At 37.6% G+C, this 20948-nt stretch overlaps 1 protein-coding gene across 1 annotated transcript in view; it reads right to left on the reverse strand.

Moving 5' to 3' along the window:
* rnf150a (ring finger protein 150a) overlaps positions 1 to 20948 on the reverse strand; it is a 38544-nt gene that overhangs the window by 12618 nt on the left and 4978 nt on the right. The window contains exons 2-6 of the mRNA XM_030140389.1: positions 5162 to 5412; positions 2290 to 2361; positions 1988 to 2070; positions 1463 to 1559; positions 1134 to 1344 (exon numbers count right to left, since the gene is read on the reverse strand). Coding sequence (XP_029996249.1) covers positions 1134 to 1344; positions 1463 to 1559; positions 1988 to 2070; positions 2290 to 2361; positions 5162 to 5412 — 714 coding nt within the window. The remainder of the gene's footprint in view (positions 1 to 1133; positions 1345 to 1462; positions 1560 to 1987; positions 2071 to 2289; positions 2362 to 5161; positions 5413 to 20948) is intronic.

Consider the following 20948-nt stretch of genomic DNA (forward strand, 5'->3'; position numbering starts at 1 on the left):
TCTCTCTTTCTCACTTTCATTCACACTCCCCTCTTCCCCTCTTCCCTATCGCCCCTAACCAAGCTATATTGTTTAGCTGCTCTTTACATTTATGATCGTTTTCATTGTAATATGATATTGTCATTGTTACTTCTGCCAGGAGGTATTGTGATCACTTTGCTTTGTGTGTTTGTTTGTTTGTTTGCAACTTTACGGGAAAACTATTACAACCATCTTTACCAAATTTTCCCACAGATAGGCCTAGGCCCTGGGACAAACCCATTAAATTTTGGGCCAAGTAGGCCAAAGTTCAAGGTCACAGCAAGGTCACAAAATCTCAAATTTTCCTATCTCTCATCATTGAGCAATTTTCGAAAATTCATAAAAAATTTAAAATGACCCCGATTAGCCTCCAATTTGATCCACCCATAGCTTATAACAACATCTTGTATCTGGCACAAAATTGTCCACATCCACTGTGGAATGTGGACTCTGTGGACATTTCAATTTAAGATTGAAAATCCCATTTACGACACATTTTTCATTCTAACTCAACAAATATTGATTGGAATTTAATCTAATTTGACATACACATGACTGGTACTAAGCTTCAACTTTTTCTGCTGTGTGGAAAAACCTTGAAACTGTTTAATTACCTCCACCAAGGAGGTTATGTTTTTGCCAGGGTTTGTTTGTTTGTCTGTTTGTTTGTTTGTTTGTTTGTCTGTCCGTTAGTGTGCAACATAACTCAAAAAGTTATGGACAGATTTGGATGAAATTTTCAGGGTTTGTTGGAAATGGGATAAGGAAGAAATGATTAAATTTTGGTGGTGATCGGGGGTGGGGGGGCCCACGGGGGGGGGGGGGCCACTGATCAGCCTTGGCGGAGGTCTGCACTCTCCGAGTGCTTCTAGTTTAAAAAGAAATAGTCGATCCACATGTGCACACCATTCGGGGTGCTTGGCGGAGGTTTGCGTTCTCTGAACACTTGTTGTTGTTTGTCATTACTCTAGTTAACTATCGCTCATAAAAAAAAAAAAAAAAAAAAAAAGTGACCCAACACTGAACTTCCCGACCACTTTTTCCACTAGCATTAAACTTCCTTGTGCCTTTCTGCTTCGTGTGTTAAATAAACGTGTGCCATCTGTACTCACTGCTGGCGATGACGTGGCTTTCTCCTGCCTGAGGCGCTGTCCCCACATCAGCGTGGAGCTGCTGCAGGCCCACAGCTCTTCCATCTGGATCCAGCACCACTGAACTCTCATTCACCGTGATTTCACTGGCTCCGCTGATGGGATTGGTTGGAGGACCCCCGACCGACGTGTCATAGTCTGGAGGAACGTCATCGGAGCAGTCAGCGTTGAGCTAGATAAACACACGACACATACACCATGAGCATGTCAGTGTTTGTACGAGTCATAAGAGCCGTCGGTTTATTCAGTTAAGTTGCTTTTATTGAGTGTGACAGTAAAACGGGGCCTACCGGGATTCCCAAGGCCTTGAGGATGTTCATTTTACACATGGGACACGTCCGGTGGTCTTGTAGCCACGGGTCTACACAGTGTTTATGGAAAACATGCCTGAACAAACAAATTAAACATATGACACATGGAAAACTGCACAGGGAAGCAACTATGATGTGTTTTTTTAGAGATATTTATGCCTTGAAACCCTGAAAACCGATAAGGTAAGATGAGAGAGAGAGAGAGAGAGAGAGAGAGAGAGAGAGAGACAGAGAGAGAGAGAGAGAGAGAGAGAGAGACAGAGAGAGAGAGAGACAGAGAGAGCGAGAGAGAGAGAGAGAGAGAGAGAGAGAGAGAGATTTTATTTATCCCAAACTGGGAAATTATAGTGTAGCAGCAGCATGACACACATACAATAATAACAGAGTACCTCAGCAAACATGAGTAAAAAAGAAATACAACACAAAAGCAAACACTAAACATAATAAATTTTAAGTATAAAAAGATCAGTATGAGTAATTGTAAAAGTTGTCAGAGTTACTTACTTGCAGGGTAATATCCTCACAACATCATTAGCCTTATATCCTTCAATGCAAACTGCACAGTTGTCAAAATCTGACTCTGTCTCCTAAAATACACAAAAGAAAAGGAAGCCATTAATGGTTCCAACAATTATGCAAAATGCATATGTAGAGTGTACACTGTATATTAATAATCTCACATTTAGACTAGTACAGTATAGATGGGACAACATTGTCTTGTTGAATTTAACATTTTTGAAACAGTTACGATAAATCATCTCTGAAGTTTATATAAAATCCTCTGTTTTCAGAGTGAATATATTCACCTTGTCTCCTTTCTTAATGGTGCGTGTTTGAAGCTTACTGATGGCTTTTTTGGCAGCATCTCCCAGACGTCTCTGTGGAAAAAAACATCAAATTCATCCTGACAAAAACGTTTTTCTTCCATCCATTCACCCTTTTTCTCTGGAACTTCACTTTAACTTTTTACCAGCTTTAAGATGATCTATAAATACAATTTATGATGCATTTTAACTCAGATGCAACCTATTTATTTCATACGTATAATAAACATGATACATGGTCAAACAAGGGAATGTTTGCATTTGGGTCTTTATATGAAGCTGGGTTTATTTTGGTATCTGGCACTTTCCCAGCTTTTTAGACCCAATAATAAAAGAGAAATTTGGACACATTTTCCCTCAGGATGTACCTAATGATGACCTTAGATAAATGCAAAAAAAATTATACTCTTACTCTGAGCCATCCCAAAATTAATGAATTTTTATCCAAATTTTGGGACCAAAAATAGGACCAAAATTGGGACAGGAAAAGCTGCCTAGGTGTCAGTGGATTTGATCTGGAAAACATGGCTTGAAATGGTCTTATATACCACTATAACCAAAGACGCTGTTAAATTTGATGATCCTGGTGGCTTTTTTAATCCAGACGTGTGGGTTTTTCATGAATCTCAGTCTCATTCCAGGTTTCATGCGTAACCCATCGTGTCCATTGGTGTTACATACAGAACCTGCCCATTTAGACGCATATAAATTGTGAGTGATTTTGCAAACACTGATTTTTTTGAAACACTCTGCCTTACATAATTATCGTACTTTCCGGATTATAAACTGCTACTTTTTTCTCCTTTTGAATCCTGCGGCTTATACAGGGTGACCCAAAAAAACGGGAATTTTTGAAGTGCGTATTGGCAGACATGAGCAAGTGGCAGCACTGCGAGACAGTGACCTTGAGCAAGTAAACACACCCCCATTTTAGTAACCACTGGCGGCTGTGTGAGAATTGTTCAGTAACCGTGTGATCTCAAGATTCGGTAACGTTCCCTGGCCCCCTAGATCGCCAGATTTGTCCGTTTGTGATTTTTTCTTGTGGGGCTATCTCAAGAGTAAAGTGTACACGACTGGACCAAGAACTCTGGATGAGTTAAAACAGAGAATTCAGGATGAAATTCACAGTATCCCAGCTGAGATGTTGCAGCAGTCAATTAGGAATCTCAACAGCGGATTTCAAGAATGCATTCGTACAGGAGGACGCCATCTACAGGAAGTAATTTTTAAAAAATGAAAATTCCATCATTGTTTCTTAAATGGCGTGTTTTAAGGTTTCAATTACTATGAATAAAATATTTTTCCTCCATCATTCTTGGTTTTATTGGATTGTTAAAAAGTTCCCGTTTTTTTGTGTCACCCTGTACAACGATGCAGCTCTGGTACAGATTTTTACAGGCTAACAGCCTCCAGGGGGCGCTCTACCAGGAAGTGCAAAAGTGAGACAGACAGGTGGAAGAGGTGATGAAGAGGAGAAGTTTTAATCTTGACTTTTAACAATCATTTTGCATGTCATGCACAAACCCTCATCATGGAAAACACACGAAGACACACACACATATTTTGCAGCTTTTAAGTTAAAAGCAATCGATGTGTCTGTCTAAGAAGGAAATAGAGCTGCTGCACGGAAGTGCCATTGAGCAACAACGGAGGAGAGACGTAGAAGGTGCGTGACGGAGCCTTTCTGAGGATGTTCAACTCTGACGCTGAAGAGGACGACTTCAGTGGTTTCAGTGAGCAGAAGGAAGATGAAGATAGTGATCAATGACTTTTCTGGGTTTTTTAACCAGCCTGTTCCTGCCGTTTTACTGCCGTGTTACAGGCAGTGTTTGGAAAAAAGCAGTTAAGGTATGGAAATAAATATTTAATCTTTCTGTTTACCATCTTTCTGTGTAAATATCTCAAGTCACTACGTGGACACCAGTGGCTTATAGTCAGGTGCAGCTTATATTCTGGTGCGCCTTATAGCCCGGAAAGTACGGTAGTTCAATTCCCAAAATGTACCTGTGAAAGAATAATAAGATATTTGAAAAAATAGTAGTGTGTAATTTTTGTGTCCTTTTTACCGTGTTAGATGCAGATTTTTGTATGCGCACGTAAAAAAAAAAAAAAGTGTTATATCTCAGTAAATATTTCTTTTTAAAATAGACCCAAAGTGCTTCTAAACTTGCTTCATAACATTAATCTACATCTTGTGAGAACTTTTAGCCCCTCTGTCCTGCTTTTAGGGACCAGTTTCACAGAAGTACCCATTTTTAGACTCAGTTTAAGGTATGTTTTGGGACCAATAAAAGGCCACACACACACAAAAAAAAAAAAAAAACCCTCAAAAATTCAGTTAACTGACATGAAAACATACTGATACAAACTTGAACCATAGTTTCCAGCCAAACTAACCACCATCTGTTTCACCTTACTGCTCAGATTGGAAGCAGATTCGTGGTTGAATTCTTTGTACTATATAAATCAATATAATTCACAGTGAAAATGAAAACAGCGGTTGCCATGGCACCCACTCCTGTCATAACAGGCGGGGTGATGGATTGTCACTACAGACGTCACTAGAACGTCAGAGGCGGTCGTTCGTAATACAGAGAGGGCAAAACAACTATTTGCATTGCAGGCTTGGTGGACCAGAGGGCTGAGCTGGTTGATGGTTCACTGGTTCGGCGTGTCTGTGTTGGGCCAGCTGTCAGCCTAAATATGGCCTCTTCAGCCTCACGGGGACGACGCCACACGGAAAAATACACGGATCAGAGTCAAGACCTCAGCACCATCAGCCCTATTAGAACCACAGCAGATACTATTAAACTAAAAACACACACACCCACACACACACAGACAGTTGTACCTGGTTGCGGTCTCGTGCGTTAGCGTAGCGAAACCTCTGGATGTAGTAGAAGACCAGCCACGCCAAGGAGATGATCATGAGAACGATGAAGGAGATGGAGACAAACACCACCGATGTTCTGCTCACGTACTTCTGCAGGTTACGGGTTCCTATCGTGATGTGCACCATGACCACAACGTCCTGCTCCAGCAAGGCCACGATCTCTCGACCTTTGTGCTCCGAGATCATGATGGCCACAACATCACCTGTACCTGCAGCACACGCCACAAAGACGAAAACACAGAAGAAATGACTGAAAATAATCACACACATAAAGAAACACTGTAGGTACTGAAGCCTGATGGCACCATCCATCAGTCCATCCATCCATCCATCCATTCAACCAACTGTCCCTCCATCCATCCATCCATCCACCCATCCATCCAATCATATGTCCATCTATCCATCCATCCAATCATACGTCCGTCCATCCATCCAACCAACCAATCATCCATCGAACCAACCATCCATCCGTCCATCCATCCATCCGTCCGTCCATCCATCCAATCATACATCCATCCATCCGTCCGTCCATCCATCCATCTGTCCATCCATCCATCCGTCCCTCCATCCGTCCATCTATCTATCCATCCGTCCATCCAACCAACCAACCAACAACCAACCATCAATCCGTCTGTCCATCCATCCGACTATCCATCCATCTGTCCATCCCTCCATTCATCCAGCCATCCATCCGTCCATCCATCTATCCATCCGTCCATCCAACCAACCAACCAACCAACCAACCATCCATCCCTCCATCTGTCCAACCAACCAACCAACCAACCAACCAACCAACCATCCATCCATCCATCCATCCATCCATCCATCCATCCATCCATAATAATTATAATAATAATCAGGGTTCCTAAAGGTTTCTCCATTTCACAGCCATACTGTTAAAAAAATGGTGACTCCTAGAATTACGAAAAATGTATTTATTTACTGCAGCGCCTTGTTTCTTACCATTCCGAGTCACTTCTGACCAGGGGCTGCCAAATTACAAATAATTGGTTCCTAGTGAGTAGACTAACGTTACTTTCTTTGCAGCTGACATTTCCCAGACACATAAACACAAAACATCCAACAAGTTTATGGACCTACCACATCAAATTTAATACTTTTAAAGGACTTTAAGGTATTAACCTCCTAAGACCCATCTATGGGTTTTCTGTCCACATTTGTGGACAAGAGTTTCACAACTTTATAAAAAAAAAAAATAAAAAAAAAAAAAAGAGAAAACTGTCCACCACAAAGGACATTCCATTAAAATTTTGAAAACTGCATCTGAAAAAACTGTTGCATCATGATGTTTCCAATATAGGCACTTATTTAATAAAAAACAAAAACAGCTTGCACTTTGCTGACATTTCCTGGCTCTTAGGAGGATAAATGCAGATTTGTACATTCAACACTTTTAAGACTTTTTAAGACCCTGCAGGAACCCTGAATAATACGCGCACTCATTTGTTAGCTTATTACTGTGATGGAAAACAAATGCTTGTTTTCAAAATATCTGACTTGTTTTCTAGACACTTTGGTCCTTACATCATAATAGGATCAAGAATTGAAACCCTGTCACTTTAAATCTGTGTCAATAAGTCCAAAAATTTCCAATACATTTCCCTAAATTTTGTCAACAGTGTAGCTTAATATGTTATTTAACACATCATAGGACAATTTAAGTGAATTTCCAGGGGGAACTGCATGTTAAGCACTTTGGCATAAACCTTGTCAAAATCAGTGGCATTTTGATGAAACCGTGTCACTGAGCAGATTTTAAAATATTTTTGGTCAAAAAATTTATTTTATGCAATCATCATCCTTAATATTTTCAAGTACTTACAAATACCTACTGAAATATGCAACACACATTGATATAAGTTGTATATGTACAAAGTTAGAGCCCATTGAACACAACACATGTAACTGTGTCACTGCTTGACTTCACCAGTTTGTTTTTTGCTGAGTGGTATCATTAACTTACATTACTTTATATCAACATGTGCTGAGCCCTGTGTAAACTCTTGTGACCTGTGATTGGTAAACACTTGGAATATTCATTAATTGTGTATTAAAAAAAAAAAAAAAAAACCTCAACATCTTACGTAGTAAGTAGTAGAGATGTAGTGATTGAAGCAACATTTCTATTAAGAGGTCAGTGTCTGTGAGCTGTACCAAAAGAAGACGAGGGTTATCTCTCACATTAGGACACTCAACTATGGACAAGCATTAATTCATGCAGTAAAAAAAAGCCTAAAAGAAATATTGAAAACACTGTGCTTACAGCTCTGATTACATTTATTTCATTTGCTGATACAAAAAAATCATATCCTATCTCAAATATCTTTCAGATACAGGTACAAAAGATGTTGTAATGTCAAAGCTTTTGTTGTTCACACCAACCAAAGCAACAGATGGTTCCTGGCAGGACACCTGTGACAGAGAGGGAGGCTTTAGCTGCTCAGGCTAAGCTCCCAGCAACCTGCCTGATCATGAACCAACACAACCTTTGACTCAGGCTTTGGTTTAGAGTACATTTATGACCTTGGAGATCAGCCTACGTACTTCTAAGAATAGAACTTTTAGGGATTTTCCATTTCCTCATGAATACATGGTAGTGTACTTTAATTTCCTTAACCAGATTAGAAGAGATTTTTCATATCGATGACACTTTCCTGCTATAAAAACATCATTACTGTTTCAATTTACTTCAAACTTGGCACATATATAGAGGCAATTAATATTCTGACATTAGCACGTGCATAGACATGATGACATCAGCTGGATCGATGCCAAAATAAGCTACAATATGTGCGAGGGGCGGGGCTTGTGCCTGGCACTACTTGTTCATTCTGTGCTTTTTAGTTGAAGGATATTAACTCTGGTCTACATTCAAAGATGGTAAAACACAAGAAAGAAGACTTCAGACCTGAGCTTCAGTAGAAACATCCCAAAACCTGGTAGTTAACCCTCTGGTATCCCATCCAGCAAGGCCCTTACTAAGCACCAAGTGTGCCTTTTTGGCACACTTGTGGAATAATGTCAAAAAATTTTTCATAGTTTGTTTTTAATTCTTTTACACTTTTTTCTATTTCATCAACTTGAGCCGTAAATAAAAATACCAAATACTCAATAATTGTCACATTTTTTAACCCTTTAAATGCTGTGTTTGTAATGTAAACAAACCATTTTTTTTTGGAATGCAAAAAACAAAAACAAAATTTTTTTTCCAAAATACTACATAAAAATCGGATTACATATTTGATTTTTTCATCCTGGCATATGTCAATGATTAACTCCCAACACTGGTTAATTTGCATTATTATTTTTGGCGCTAGGTCAAATGTTCAAAAATACTAGCTATCACTGTCACCAATGCCCATAAAATGCACACCTACTGTATAAATCAAACTATTAAATATTATATATTGATTTATTTTTCTGCTCTAATTTGATTTTATTTGTGTAAATCAAGGTCAGCCCTAATCATACATATCAAATGGAAGAAACAGTGCGTTTTAGGCACACTTGGGAGACAGATGCTAGTCTGGTAATTTTCTTTTGTTTACAATGTGCAAATTTTAGTTGGTGGCCAGAATTTTAAAGATCATGCAAAAATGAACAACTTTAGAATTCTAACCTTATTTAAATTGTGAAAAATAATATGAAGTTTTTTAAAACAAAGTGCAAAGTGTGCCTAAAAGGCGCACCCTGATACCGGAGGGTTAAGGACTAATGAAAGCACGATTATAAATATATTCCATTTCTGCATTTAGATCTGCTTAAATCAGCAAATGTTTCACACACTGATCCTTTAAAACACACAAGAATCTGTCTACAAAGGAATTTTTCTAGAGAGGCTGTAATCGAATTGTCATGAACCTAAAACAACTCAAAAGTTTCAAGTGACATTAACAGTTGTACAGTTGTGGGTTGACATTTCCAGGAACAGCCTGAACACAGTTACATCATATTTCCTCTGCTGCCTGTTTTATGACTGAGGCTCCATGAAGTCATAAAGGCTTCCCATGGTGTTTCACTGCCTCCGTCAGTCGCTACAAACCAGTGGCTGCCGTCACCAGCGATCCGACGATTCCTCACATCCTGCAGAGCGGTGCATAAACACATCCACACCACACTTTGAGGTGATTCTTACTCAAAGCCGAGCCAGCTGTGTTTCCTGAGCGGCTACAGGCTTTTTATCCAACAATCATCATTTTCAGGATGCAGTTGCAATGCATTAAAGGTGTCAGTGTCATAAATCCCTTTATGCAACAGTCGTGTTGTAAAACCTGCACAGCTGCTTTGTTTCCTGGCTTGTGGTGATGCCTGGTAGTGAGACCTGAACTTTGTATTTAAGCCAGAATCAGCACAAGCAGCTGGAAGACATCAGCTATTTTCATCAAGACTAAGGATAAGAGAATACAGGATATTTTAGCTCAAAAGATATATACTGAACAACAAAAGAAACGCAAGTATGTTTCGGTATTGGTTTATAAGGGGAGTTTTATTATGAATATTGGTTTCATATGAGATATTTATATCCAGCTGTGAAATTCACAGTGGATCTCTCTTGCTGTCCTTGTAGCACTGAGTTGACGGTCACGGAGATGGGCCAAGCGAATATGGCGATCCTGATTACGGGTGGTCACACGTGGTCTTCCAGATCTTGGTCTGTCCCGAGTGGTCCCTGTGTCACGGAATCGTGTCCTCAGCCTACTGATGGTGGACTCGTGCACTTGCAGACGTCTGGCAAAGTTGCGAGCCGTTAAACCAGCATCAAGCATACCAATGGCGCGTTCTCTCAGATTATCGTTAAGGCGAGGCATCGTGGTAATGCAGTAACTTTTGAATCTTACCATTTCTTTTTATAGCCCCCGGATAAACAAAGGGAATTGCCATTCCCATTTGTTGCTCCCACTACCATATCACTCAAAACGTACCGCACCTCCGATACTTTGTGCTCAACACCACTCGTGGTCGTGTTTGCCTGCAAACACACGCTCCAATGGTTACAACTCACTTATTGTAATGTGTATCTCAGTAAACAACTCAACAGGACAGCTGAACTCTTGCCTAAATTAACGACCAAAACTTGCGTTTCTTTTGTTGTTCAGTATATTTTAAATAAAATATCTGTTGAATATTTTGTTGGTCGCCAGCAAGAAAGTAATCACCAGGAAATGGATGACTGACAAACTACCCACATTAGAAGAGTGGATAGAATGTGTTAAAGAAAAGTCTCTAATGGAGAAACTCACATTTGCTTTGAGACTAGAACATGACAAATTTGAGGAATGCTGGAAACCATGGATGGACTTTATGAACACTCAAAGGGAACAAATCGTGACACCCATTGTTGTTTAGCTACTATTACTGTTGTTTGCGTTATTATTTATTTATTTATTTTATGTTTTGCTGTTTAAAAAAAAAAGGAGGCAGGGGGGTCAAGAAGTGAAAAAACTGGAGATATACATAGAAAAACAATTGTATACAGGGTGGGGAAGCAAAATTTACAATATTTTGAGGCAGGGATTGAAAGACAGTGTATGACCAATTAGTTTATTGAAAGTCATGAGAATTTATTTGCCACAAGAAAATGTACATAATAGAAAATGTTTTTATTCTATGTGTCCTCCTTTCTCAATAACTGCCTTCACACGCTTCCTGAAACTTGCGCAAGTGTTCCTCAAATATTCGGGTGACAACTTCTCCCATTCTTCTTTAATAGTATCTTTCAGACTTTCTGGTAATAGTTTTGCTCATAGTCATTCTCTTCTTTCCATTATAAACAGTCTTTATGGACACTCCAACTATTTTTGAAATCTCCTTTGGTGTGACGAGTGCATTCAGCAAATCACACACTCTTTGACGTTTGCTTTCCTGATTACTCATATGGGCAAAAGTTTCGGAAAAGGTATGGATAATAGTGTTAGGTATGATTATGGCATCAGTATATGTTTGGTTTCAAAACAATTGACGTAGTGCCTGCTGAGAAAAAACAACTAAATGTTCATTGTAAATTTTGCTTCCCCACCCTGTAGATAGACTGTTTTGTTTTTTTCTGAAAAGAAAAGAAAAGAAATATAGAAAATCAACACTGTAAAATGTTATATGTGCATGTGAATGTAAAACATGTAAATTCTCCATTACAGAATGGAATAAAAATTTGAATTATTAAAAAAAAAGAGATATATTTTAAAAGAAAATGCATCATCTGAATGATCTGACATGGACTGAAACAGGACAATACCCAAGCTAACTCAACCCTCTGATCATGATGGGATAATACGAGGGCTGTTCAATAAGTTCATGGCCTCACCCAGAAATACTGGTTGTTATAATACAGGATGTTACATTCTTTCGTGATGGGATAGTGATGCTTGAACATCGATGGACCAAGTGCATTGCTGTAAATGGAGATTATGTTGAAAAATAAAATATAAATTGTCAGTCTGTGTTGTTCTGTTCTGGGTGAGGCCATGAACTTATTGAACGGCCCTCGTATTGTGACTCACTGACCTGCTTCTTTACCTTACTGTACTTTAAATTTTGATACTGCCCTGTCTGTACTTGTTGACATCTGTTGCTTCTTATGTCTTTACATTTTCATTTTATTGTCCGTTTGTTAAAAAATGTAAAATTTGTCAAAAAAGAAGAAAAGAAAATGCATCTGAGCAGAAACAGCAAACAATGATGATAAGAGATATCATTGTGCTGTTGGTACATACGTTAAGTGTAAGACATAAATGGTACAAACGGCTTGTGTGTGCAAAAACCACAACAGAATAATCCAGTTGGCATTAATTCCACAGTTGACACAAAGGTTTATTCTGTATTATCCTCTGCCGGCTATCTCACATTGTGCATGTATTAAGCAAACCCTGTTACAAATGGTGACCAGGAAAACAAACGTGTGTATTTGGATAGCAAACAGATGGCAGTGTGCTGTTCTAATCAGGTTCTCACATTTCATTATCAATGTTTTGTGTTCTGTTTTTTACTCAGGAAAATGTGAAAGTAAGCATGAGGTGGGAAGACAGTTACCAAAATACTGAATCTTAATCACTTACTGGTGAATATAAATGTTAAATGTGGAATAGAAATACATGACTGGGCACATAACCTCAGATGTAAACACTCCTCCTGCAGATTTATAGTTTTATTAAGCATGTACACACACTTTGGGAAGATATAACAGTACAAAACATTATTTACCTTTGTATAGGTGATATTAACCATATCATTCCTGTGTCAAATCTCACAACCTCACAATCTGAGTTTGCATATCTCAAATGTCGGTGTATGTGTATGGCCAGGTTCAGTGCAGCCATAATTAGAAATAAGGAAAAGGATAATAAGAAATGTAAGATTTCCCTAAGCCTTGACTCTTATCTGCTCTTCTGCTCACTGTGACGCAGTCAGAGCAGACAAAAATAGCTGCTTCTAAAACAGGAGGGCAATGTCTGAGACTAAACTTATGAGAGGATTCAAGATTTCACAGACACCGAGCCAAAATGTACAGGGTGTCCACAAAAGCAACTGATGACATAAGTTAATCAGGTTTGTTCTAGTGGCGGAAAAAATGATTAGACCACCCCATGTTTTCTTCAATTTCTTGTTCATTTTAATCCTGGCACAACTAAAGGTACATTTGTTTGGACAAATATAATGATAACAACAAAAATAGCTCATAAGAGTTTAATTTCACAGCTGATATCTATCTATATTCCATGTTTTTTTGATAATAACCAAAATCACTTCAGTTCTTATATCCATATCTATGGCACTGTACTGACAAAACAGTACATTTAGGCATTCCATGTTTTCTTTTCTCTGTTTGAGTCACATGACACACACAGGAGTTAGTACTTGGTTGCATAACTATTGTTTTTGATGACTTTTGATGGTCTAATAATTTTTTCCACAACTATGTTTGTATCAGTTATGCTTTTGAGTAGTGGGGTTGACCAATAAAAGTACTGAATTTATTACTTTGAAAAGTTTTAAATTTAGCGGTAGGTTTACGTAGGTTTTCGAAACAAGCGCAGGACAAATAAAACTGCTTACAGGCATCACATATTATTATGAAACGTTAATAAATTTACAAATAGAAAAAAATAACTGGCAAAGTGGACCCATATTTCTACCTGCAGTAAATGACACTAATTAGCATATTACCTTAGCTGCTTCTAATACAGGAGGGCAATGTCTGAGACTAAACTTATGAGAGGATTCAAGATTTCACAGACACCGAGCCAAAATGTACAGGGTGTCCACAAAAGCAACTGATGACATAAGTTAATAAGGTTTGTTGTACTGGCGGAAAAAATGATTAGACCACCCCATGTTGTCTTCAATTTCTTGTTCATTTTAATCCTGGCACAACTAAAGGTACATTTGTTTGGACAAATATAATGATAACAACAAAAATAGCTCATAAGAGTTTAATTTCACAGCTGATATCTATCTATATTTCATGTTTTTTTGATAATAACCAAAATCACTTCAGTTCTTATATCCATATCTATGGCACTGTACTGACAAAACAGTACATTTAGGCATTCCATGTTTTCTTTTCTCTGTTTGAGTCACATGATACACACAGGAGTTAGTACTTGGTTGCATAACTATTGTTTTTGATGACTTTTGATTGTCTAATAATTTTTTCCACAACTATGTTTGTATCAGTTATGCTTTTGAGTAGTGGGGTTGACCAATAAAAGTACTGAATTTATTACTTTGAAAAGTTTTAAATTTAGCGGTAGGTTTACGTAGGTTTTCGAAACAAGCGCAGGACAAATAAAACTACTTACAGGCATCACATACTATTATGAAATGTAAGTAAATTTACAAATAGAATAAAATAACTGGCAAAGTGGACCCATATTTCTACCTGCAGTAAATGACACTAATTAGCATATTACCTTAGCTGACAAACTTAACCGAACACCACCAGGTTCAGCAAAACAACTCAAATAAAAACCTGCTAATAACCAATTTGTGCTAACTTTAACTTAAATTAGAAACTCCATAATTTGTAGTTATGGTGGTTTGTTGCTACCTGATCGGTTCTGGAAATACCAGATCAGTTAAATGGGTTCCACGCATGTTTTCCTTTTTACAACAGTTAAGAAATATTTAAGACGGATGGTTTGAGAAAGCGCTGTCGCTATCAGATTGGTTCAGGGAACTAATAATTAATTCAATAATAATAATTATACTATTCATACTTTATTTATACTACTATATGAGAAGTATTTAGTGTTACACACTCATAATCATCGCAAGAATGAAAAGAAAAGTGTCGGATCAGTCCTATTTGATTAAATGTGATGATTTGTTTATTTGTTATCGTGAGATGACATGAGAAGTCATTCCATAAACATGAGGACGAACGTAAATTTAGTGTTGATTTACAGATATATTCATCTTCATTCTATCCCATAGTAAGTTAAAAAATGATTTGGTTTCCTGGTGTGTCTACACATACTGCGCCATGTTTCTTTTAAAATTTTTCTTCTTCTTCACTTGTTGTAACGTCTGTCAACATCCGTTTTTTTTTTTTAATTCATGTGATGCTAGTTGCGGAAAAAGGTCTTTCCATTGCAGTTTTGCGTGATATACCAATCGCGCTACGCCTGAAAAACCACCTCTTGCCAGCGCAAAAAACTTTTAATTGAAAAACAAGAGTTTTGGGGAAATTGTCGTTTTTCCATTAGGTACATTTTTATGTGCAAGTTTGAGATTCAGTGGAAAAACGACTAGTGATGCCATTGCCACCATTGATGAGGGTATGATCCAGGCAACATGGCAAGAAATCCAGTACTGTCTTGATGTGCTTTGTGTGCTGCGTTCAAGGCCGTTTTTTGAGCCTGTAAGTCACGACTTCAAACCACGACTCATGACTTTGTAACGTTCCAGGCAAGTCACGCCAAACTGCCTGAGTGCAAGGAATTGTGGTAGTTAGATGTAAACAAACCAGCATGGTGGACCGTACATTATGCTCATTTACAATCATTTCTATCACCAAAGGTATTTGTTCTTTGCTTATTTGAGGGAAACGGAGGAGGAAAAATAGCGCATACGGCAAGAGAAGCTGTTCTACCTTTTATGTTATATTATTTGTATATTTGGATACGTATTTGGTATTAATTTATTGTTCCACTCAAAGGACTGAAAACTAGCTAACACTAGAGCAGCTGCTGATTATGCAGAACATTTGCAGATAAATAATGTTAGAGCAATACCTTGTTTTAATAAACAATCTGCATAAACACCGTATCCATGGGGGCCGCCATTGCTACGTGATGTCAGAGCTCGGAACTGGGAGTACATCGATCTAGTACGAGTTCACGGGTGGGAAGTCACAGGTTTGACTGACATTCCAGTGGATTTTCACTGGTAGAAGGTTGAAAAAACACGAGTTAGGGGATGCCTGGAACGCAGCATAATGGTGCCCTTATACAGGTGTATTAAGTGAAGTGAAGAAACTTCAATATCTACTTTTTATTTTGTAATACTTTCCACAGATTTACCTATTCATTTGCTTGTGTAATAAGTTTATTAAATTGTAAATAGACTTTATGGGCACCCTGTATAGTACAAATAAACACTGAGTGGGTTAATTTAAAGGGCACCAGCAGTGTTCAGCTCAGTGCATTTAACGTCTTTAGCAGGTTTAAAATCTGCTGCTGGTGTGGATAACCCTGGAGCACAGATTACTGCAGAATTAACTGGCTACCTTCATTAACAACCACGCACAAACAGGAGATTACAGGAGGACACGCTGCAAATGTGTAAATAAAACACTTCAGAGGATTTCATTCAATCAGAACATCCTGTGAGAGATGAAACATTACTGATGGACACATGGGCTAAAAGTCTAAAAACTATGGAAAATGTGGTGAAAAAAAGAGAAAAAAAAAAAAAAAAAAAAACGTCCAGAGCGGATTGATTGTGATTAACTGACCTGTTTTCACAGCTCGAGGTAAAGTTCAACATTGCTCAACCTAAAACAGCTGTGAGTGGTTTGCAGCCCTGACAACTGTGGATTTTATGGCCCAGCTGTGTTCGCTCCACACACTAAAGCCTTCATTGTTTCATTCACAGCCTCACATTAAAAGATCCATTCCTTTGTCTCTCTGCACTCACTGTTACCTTCCTCCTCGCAGCCTTTTTAGTCTCTTACGCCTCTGTTTATATTTAGACGATGCCATGACTCCAAGCAGGGCAAGTCTTTAAAATAGCCGCATGCCTCTCATCTTTTGTTGGAGGTAACCTCGGGCCATGTGTGGAAACTCTTGTTTGTCAGGTCAGGAGCAGAGACCCAGGGATTGTGAAGCAGTCAACCGGATCTCCTGGCTTTACTTGACCAAAATAAACAACACTCCTGTGATAAATATCAAAAGTCTTGGAGTCTTACAGTCTCTTGTGATGGGATTCTGCTGGAAATTACTCACAGTGGCCTGACCGTATGACGTCAGGTGTCGTGTGCTTTTTGTTTGACCATCTGTTAAAGTGCAGATCCTTTAGTTAAACAGCCGTCCTGTATTCTGTCATTGTCCGGCACAGGCATGCTGCCCTGCCGCACCTTTATGAAAACTAGCAACAACCTGAGAGCACATTTATGATGGAAATACAGGACAAGTGTAAAACAAGGGCGCGTTTACACAGGAACAAAGTGTTTTGCTTACAAATGACACGTCGATTCAGAAAGAACTGCCCATAAAATGTCAAAAGACACATGACACAGAGAAATAAATCTAAGAATTGTAGTTCCATGGCTTTACACTAATGCAAAAGACATCTTCCACAACAATAGGACATTTGTACATATCTAGATCCCTGCATGAGCTATATTATAATACATTATAAAGTACAGGGTGGGGAAGCAAAATGTACAATATTTTGAGGCAGGGATTGAAAGACAGTGTATGACCAATTAGTTTATTGAAAGTCATGAGAATGTATTTGCCACAAGAAAATGTACATAATAGAAAATGTTTTTATTCTATGTGTCCTCCTTCTTTCTCAATAACTGCCTTCACACGCTTCCTGAAACTTGCGCAAGTGTTCCTCAAATATTCGGGTGACAACTTCTCCCATTCTTCTTTAATAGTATCTTCCAGACTTTCTTGTAATAATTTTGCTCATAGTCATTCTCTTCTTTCCATTATAAACAGTCTTTATGGACACTCCAACTATTTTTGAAATCTCCTTTGGTGTGACGAGTGCATTCAGCAAATCACACACTCTTTGACGTTTGCTTTCCTGATTACTCATATGGGCAAAAGTTTCTGAAAAGGTATGGATAATAGTGTTAGGTATGATTATGACATCAGTATATGTTTGGTTTCAAAACAATTGACGTAGTGCCTGCTGAGAAAAAACAACTACATGTTCATTGTAAATTTTGCTTCCCCACCCTGTATATAAACCATTTCACCTAAAAAGCACCAGGATGGACTTTGAATCATCTTTTTAGGAGCAAAAACAACAAAATAAGAATTAAAACACAAGTAGAGTGATAACATTTTTTGAAAAGTAGTTAATAAAAACAAATTCTCATGTCAATATTTGGAAAAAGGGTCGAGTGTTCGTTTCTCTCCTGTTAGTCCTTGTCTATTGTGAACCAAAATAAAAATGTGACCTTTACTGTTTGTTCTACAGATGTTATTTACTGATTTAGTCACAACCTGGTAGTGACAAACTGCTCTTTCTGATGTTATTTAAACAGATTAGCTCTGAATCAGCCTGCACCGCCTCTGGAAAACAGGTGGAAATGTGACTCTTAAGAAAAAACTTGAGAGTCACATCTGTGTTTTCATGACAGTTTGCATGGGATTAAACCCTAAGGAGCACTGGGTGTGTTGAGTAAACAATGTTCACTGTTTCACAGTAAAAATGTGCTTTGAGCAGATAACTAATACTTCTGAAAATCAAACAAAAGCTTTTTTTTTTTTTTTTTTTCTTAATGTTCACAATTCTTCTGTGGGTTACTGTGAAACTGCAGCCTCTGCTTACTGACAAAAACTCAAGTCTTGCATCCACAAGTTAAGACACTATTACGATGGCTGTTTTTTCCCTTTTTGCTTCATTCATAAATTAGTATGTAAACAGAAAACTCAGACTATGCTCTACAAACAGCTGTCGGTGCAGAACATGTTACCATTTATTTGGTATTTGCCACACACTGACAGATATTCTGTCAGATTCACAGACAACACTCAGCCTCTAAGTCACAGGTGTCAAACATATGGCTCGTGGACCAAAACCAGCCCACTAAAGGGTACAATCCACCGCTTGGGATGAATATGTGAAGTGCAAAAATTACACTGAAGATATGAACAGTCAAGGATGTCAAAATGACTTCAGTTCAGGGGCCACATTCCAAACAATTCACTTTCAAGTGAGTCGGACCAGAAAAATACTATCATAATAAGCTACAAATGATAACAACTCCAAGTTTTTCCTCTTTGATTTAGTGTAAAAAAGTAAAATTACATGAAAACATTTACATTTACAAACTATCCTTTCTCAAAATTGTAAATAACCTGATAAAATATGAACAACCTGAAATATCTTAACTGTAATTTTAACAATATTCTGCCTGTTAGTAAATGTTTTGTATCCTTGTAGATCCACTGTGATCTGTTAAAATAATGCACATGTGTAAATGCTAAGGAAACTTTATAAATTTAAACATTTTCATTACGTAATTTTGATTTTTTTTTTTTTTTTTAATTGTTATTATTTTACTGGGCTGACCCACTTGAGATCATATTGGACAGTATGTGTCCCTTGAACTAAAAAGAGTTTAACACTTGTGCTCTAAGTACTATAATAGATTAAATGAAAGCCAATCTGTGTTCATCTTTGTGAAAGGTGCTGCCAAATGTTTTTTTTAGTGCTTTTTTAATTAGCAAAGCTGAACTCACAAAGTGACAAGATGACATGAACTGCATTGACACAACAGGTGTGGATAAAGGGATGTATCGCCACCTAATAAGTAAAATTCACAACAGATGGAAGTTATAGTTGATGTGGATGTGAAGAGTAAATAATTCAGACGTGTCAAATGTTGTGTGCAGCGCAGTGCATTCAATAAACACACAATTCCTGCTTTTGCCTTTTTATGTATAACCTATTTTTCCCCTTCTTTGGTTAACCAGACTTTGTAATTTATCATAAATGAGTGTATCGTGACAATGATTAACTGCTATCACGGGACATTAATCATGCAGAAAAGTTTACTGGGAACTAACTTTGTGCATCCCCATGACAAAAATGAGCGCTCATGTGTTTAACTTTGCATTTAGTCTTATCTTTATGTTCCTGTATGTTGTCTAAGGTATTTTGGAGACAAATACACTATAAACACTTGTTGTTAATGGTCACTTCCATGGAGAAATCAAGAGTTTTGTCTAATTTCATAAGGGGGGGGCTAAGAATTTTGGGCTCAACGGTACATTGAAGGTTGCAGCAGTTTGTTACACACTTAAAACACCAAAATCCGCACTAACATTTCCACAAACTAAACAACTACGGCTTGTTTTCATTCTGAGTGTTACAACTATTGACTGTACAGCTGAGTTCACAGTTGCAGGGATGACTTACACTACAAACAAAAACTTAAGGATATTTCTTTTTTTTTTTTTTTTTGTCTTTTTTTAGGCATTTTTGCCATTTGTAAATAAAACTATGTCTGGTCATTTAAAAAAAATGTGTTTCAATTCAATTCAGTTCACACACAACACAGTAAAAAGCGCTGTGCATCAATCCTAACTGAAAAAAATAGCCCAAAAATTAAAAATATCCTTCACTTTTTGTTTGTAGTGTATATGAGGGTAGTTAATAAGCTCTGTTTCTGCTGTCTGGCCTCTTGGACATGAGTGGACTGTGGACACCCGTAGTGGGGTGGTCTGGAAAAGTCAGTAGACATGTATGTGCATTATTCATTATTTGTTATTGTGTATATATATATATATATATAAATATATGTGTCGAGGCCCAAAATGGAATCCGGCCAGATTCAATGGAATTCTATTCTAGGCCGGCCTAGAATGGAATCCTGCTGCTATAATGTTATTTTTATACCATGTTTAATGCAAATGATCCATAATTCCATAATTTGTCATAATTTTACATTTTCAGTCTTACATACCTTGAGTAACTATTGTCCATTTCAGTCGATTTCACTGTACCATATATTGGTGGGGAGTTCCACTAGGTTCTATTTGTAAATAAATTGTATTATAGTTTACAATTAAAATGTTGTTTGTTTCATTTTTTTTTCACATATTTGCAAATTCCATGTATTGATTTTTGTAATAATTTAGATCATTTGCATTAAACATGGTATAAAAATAACATTATAGCAGCAGGATTCCATTCTAGGCCGGCCTAGAATAGAATTCCATTCTGAATCGGGCCAGATTCCATTTTGGGCCTTGACATATATATACACACATACAAATATATATATGTGTGTGTGTGTGTGTGTGTTGATGTAAATTTATGTGAGTGTATATACAGATATTTTATTTTTATTCTCCATTGTAAACATTGGTAATTGTCTATTTTTATGAGTGGATGTATATATACAGGTGGGGAAATATGTATTAAGTATAGATGGGTATGTTTGTGTTTTGTAATACTTCCCAGATAGTATAATCATTATGGGCGGATGTACGGGCCCTAAATGGCCCAAAGTAGGTGAGCCAAAATCAAACCTAAAGGAGGC

Source organism: Sphaeramia orbicularis, chromosome 1 (genome assembly GCF_902148855.1).
Source record: "Sphaeramia orbicularis chromosome 1, fSphaOr1.1, whole genome shotgun sequence".
Lineage (NCBI taxonomy): Eukaryota > Metazoa > Chordata > Actinopteri > Kurtiformes > Apogonidae > Sphaeramia > Sphaeramia orbicularis.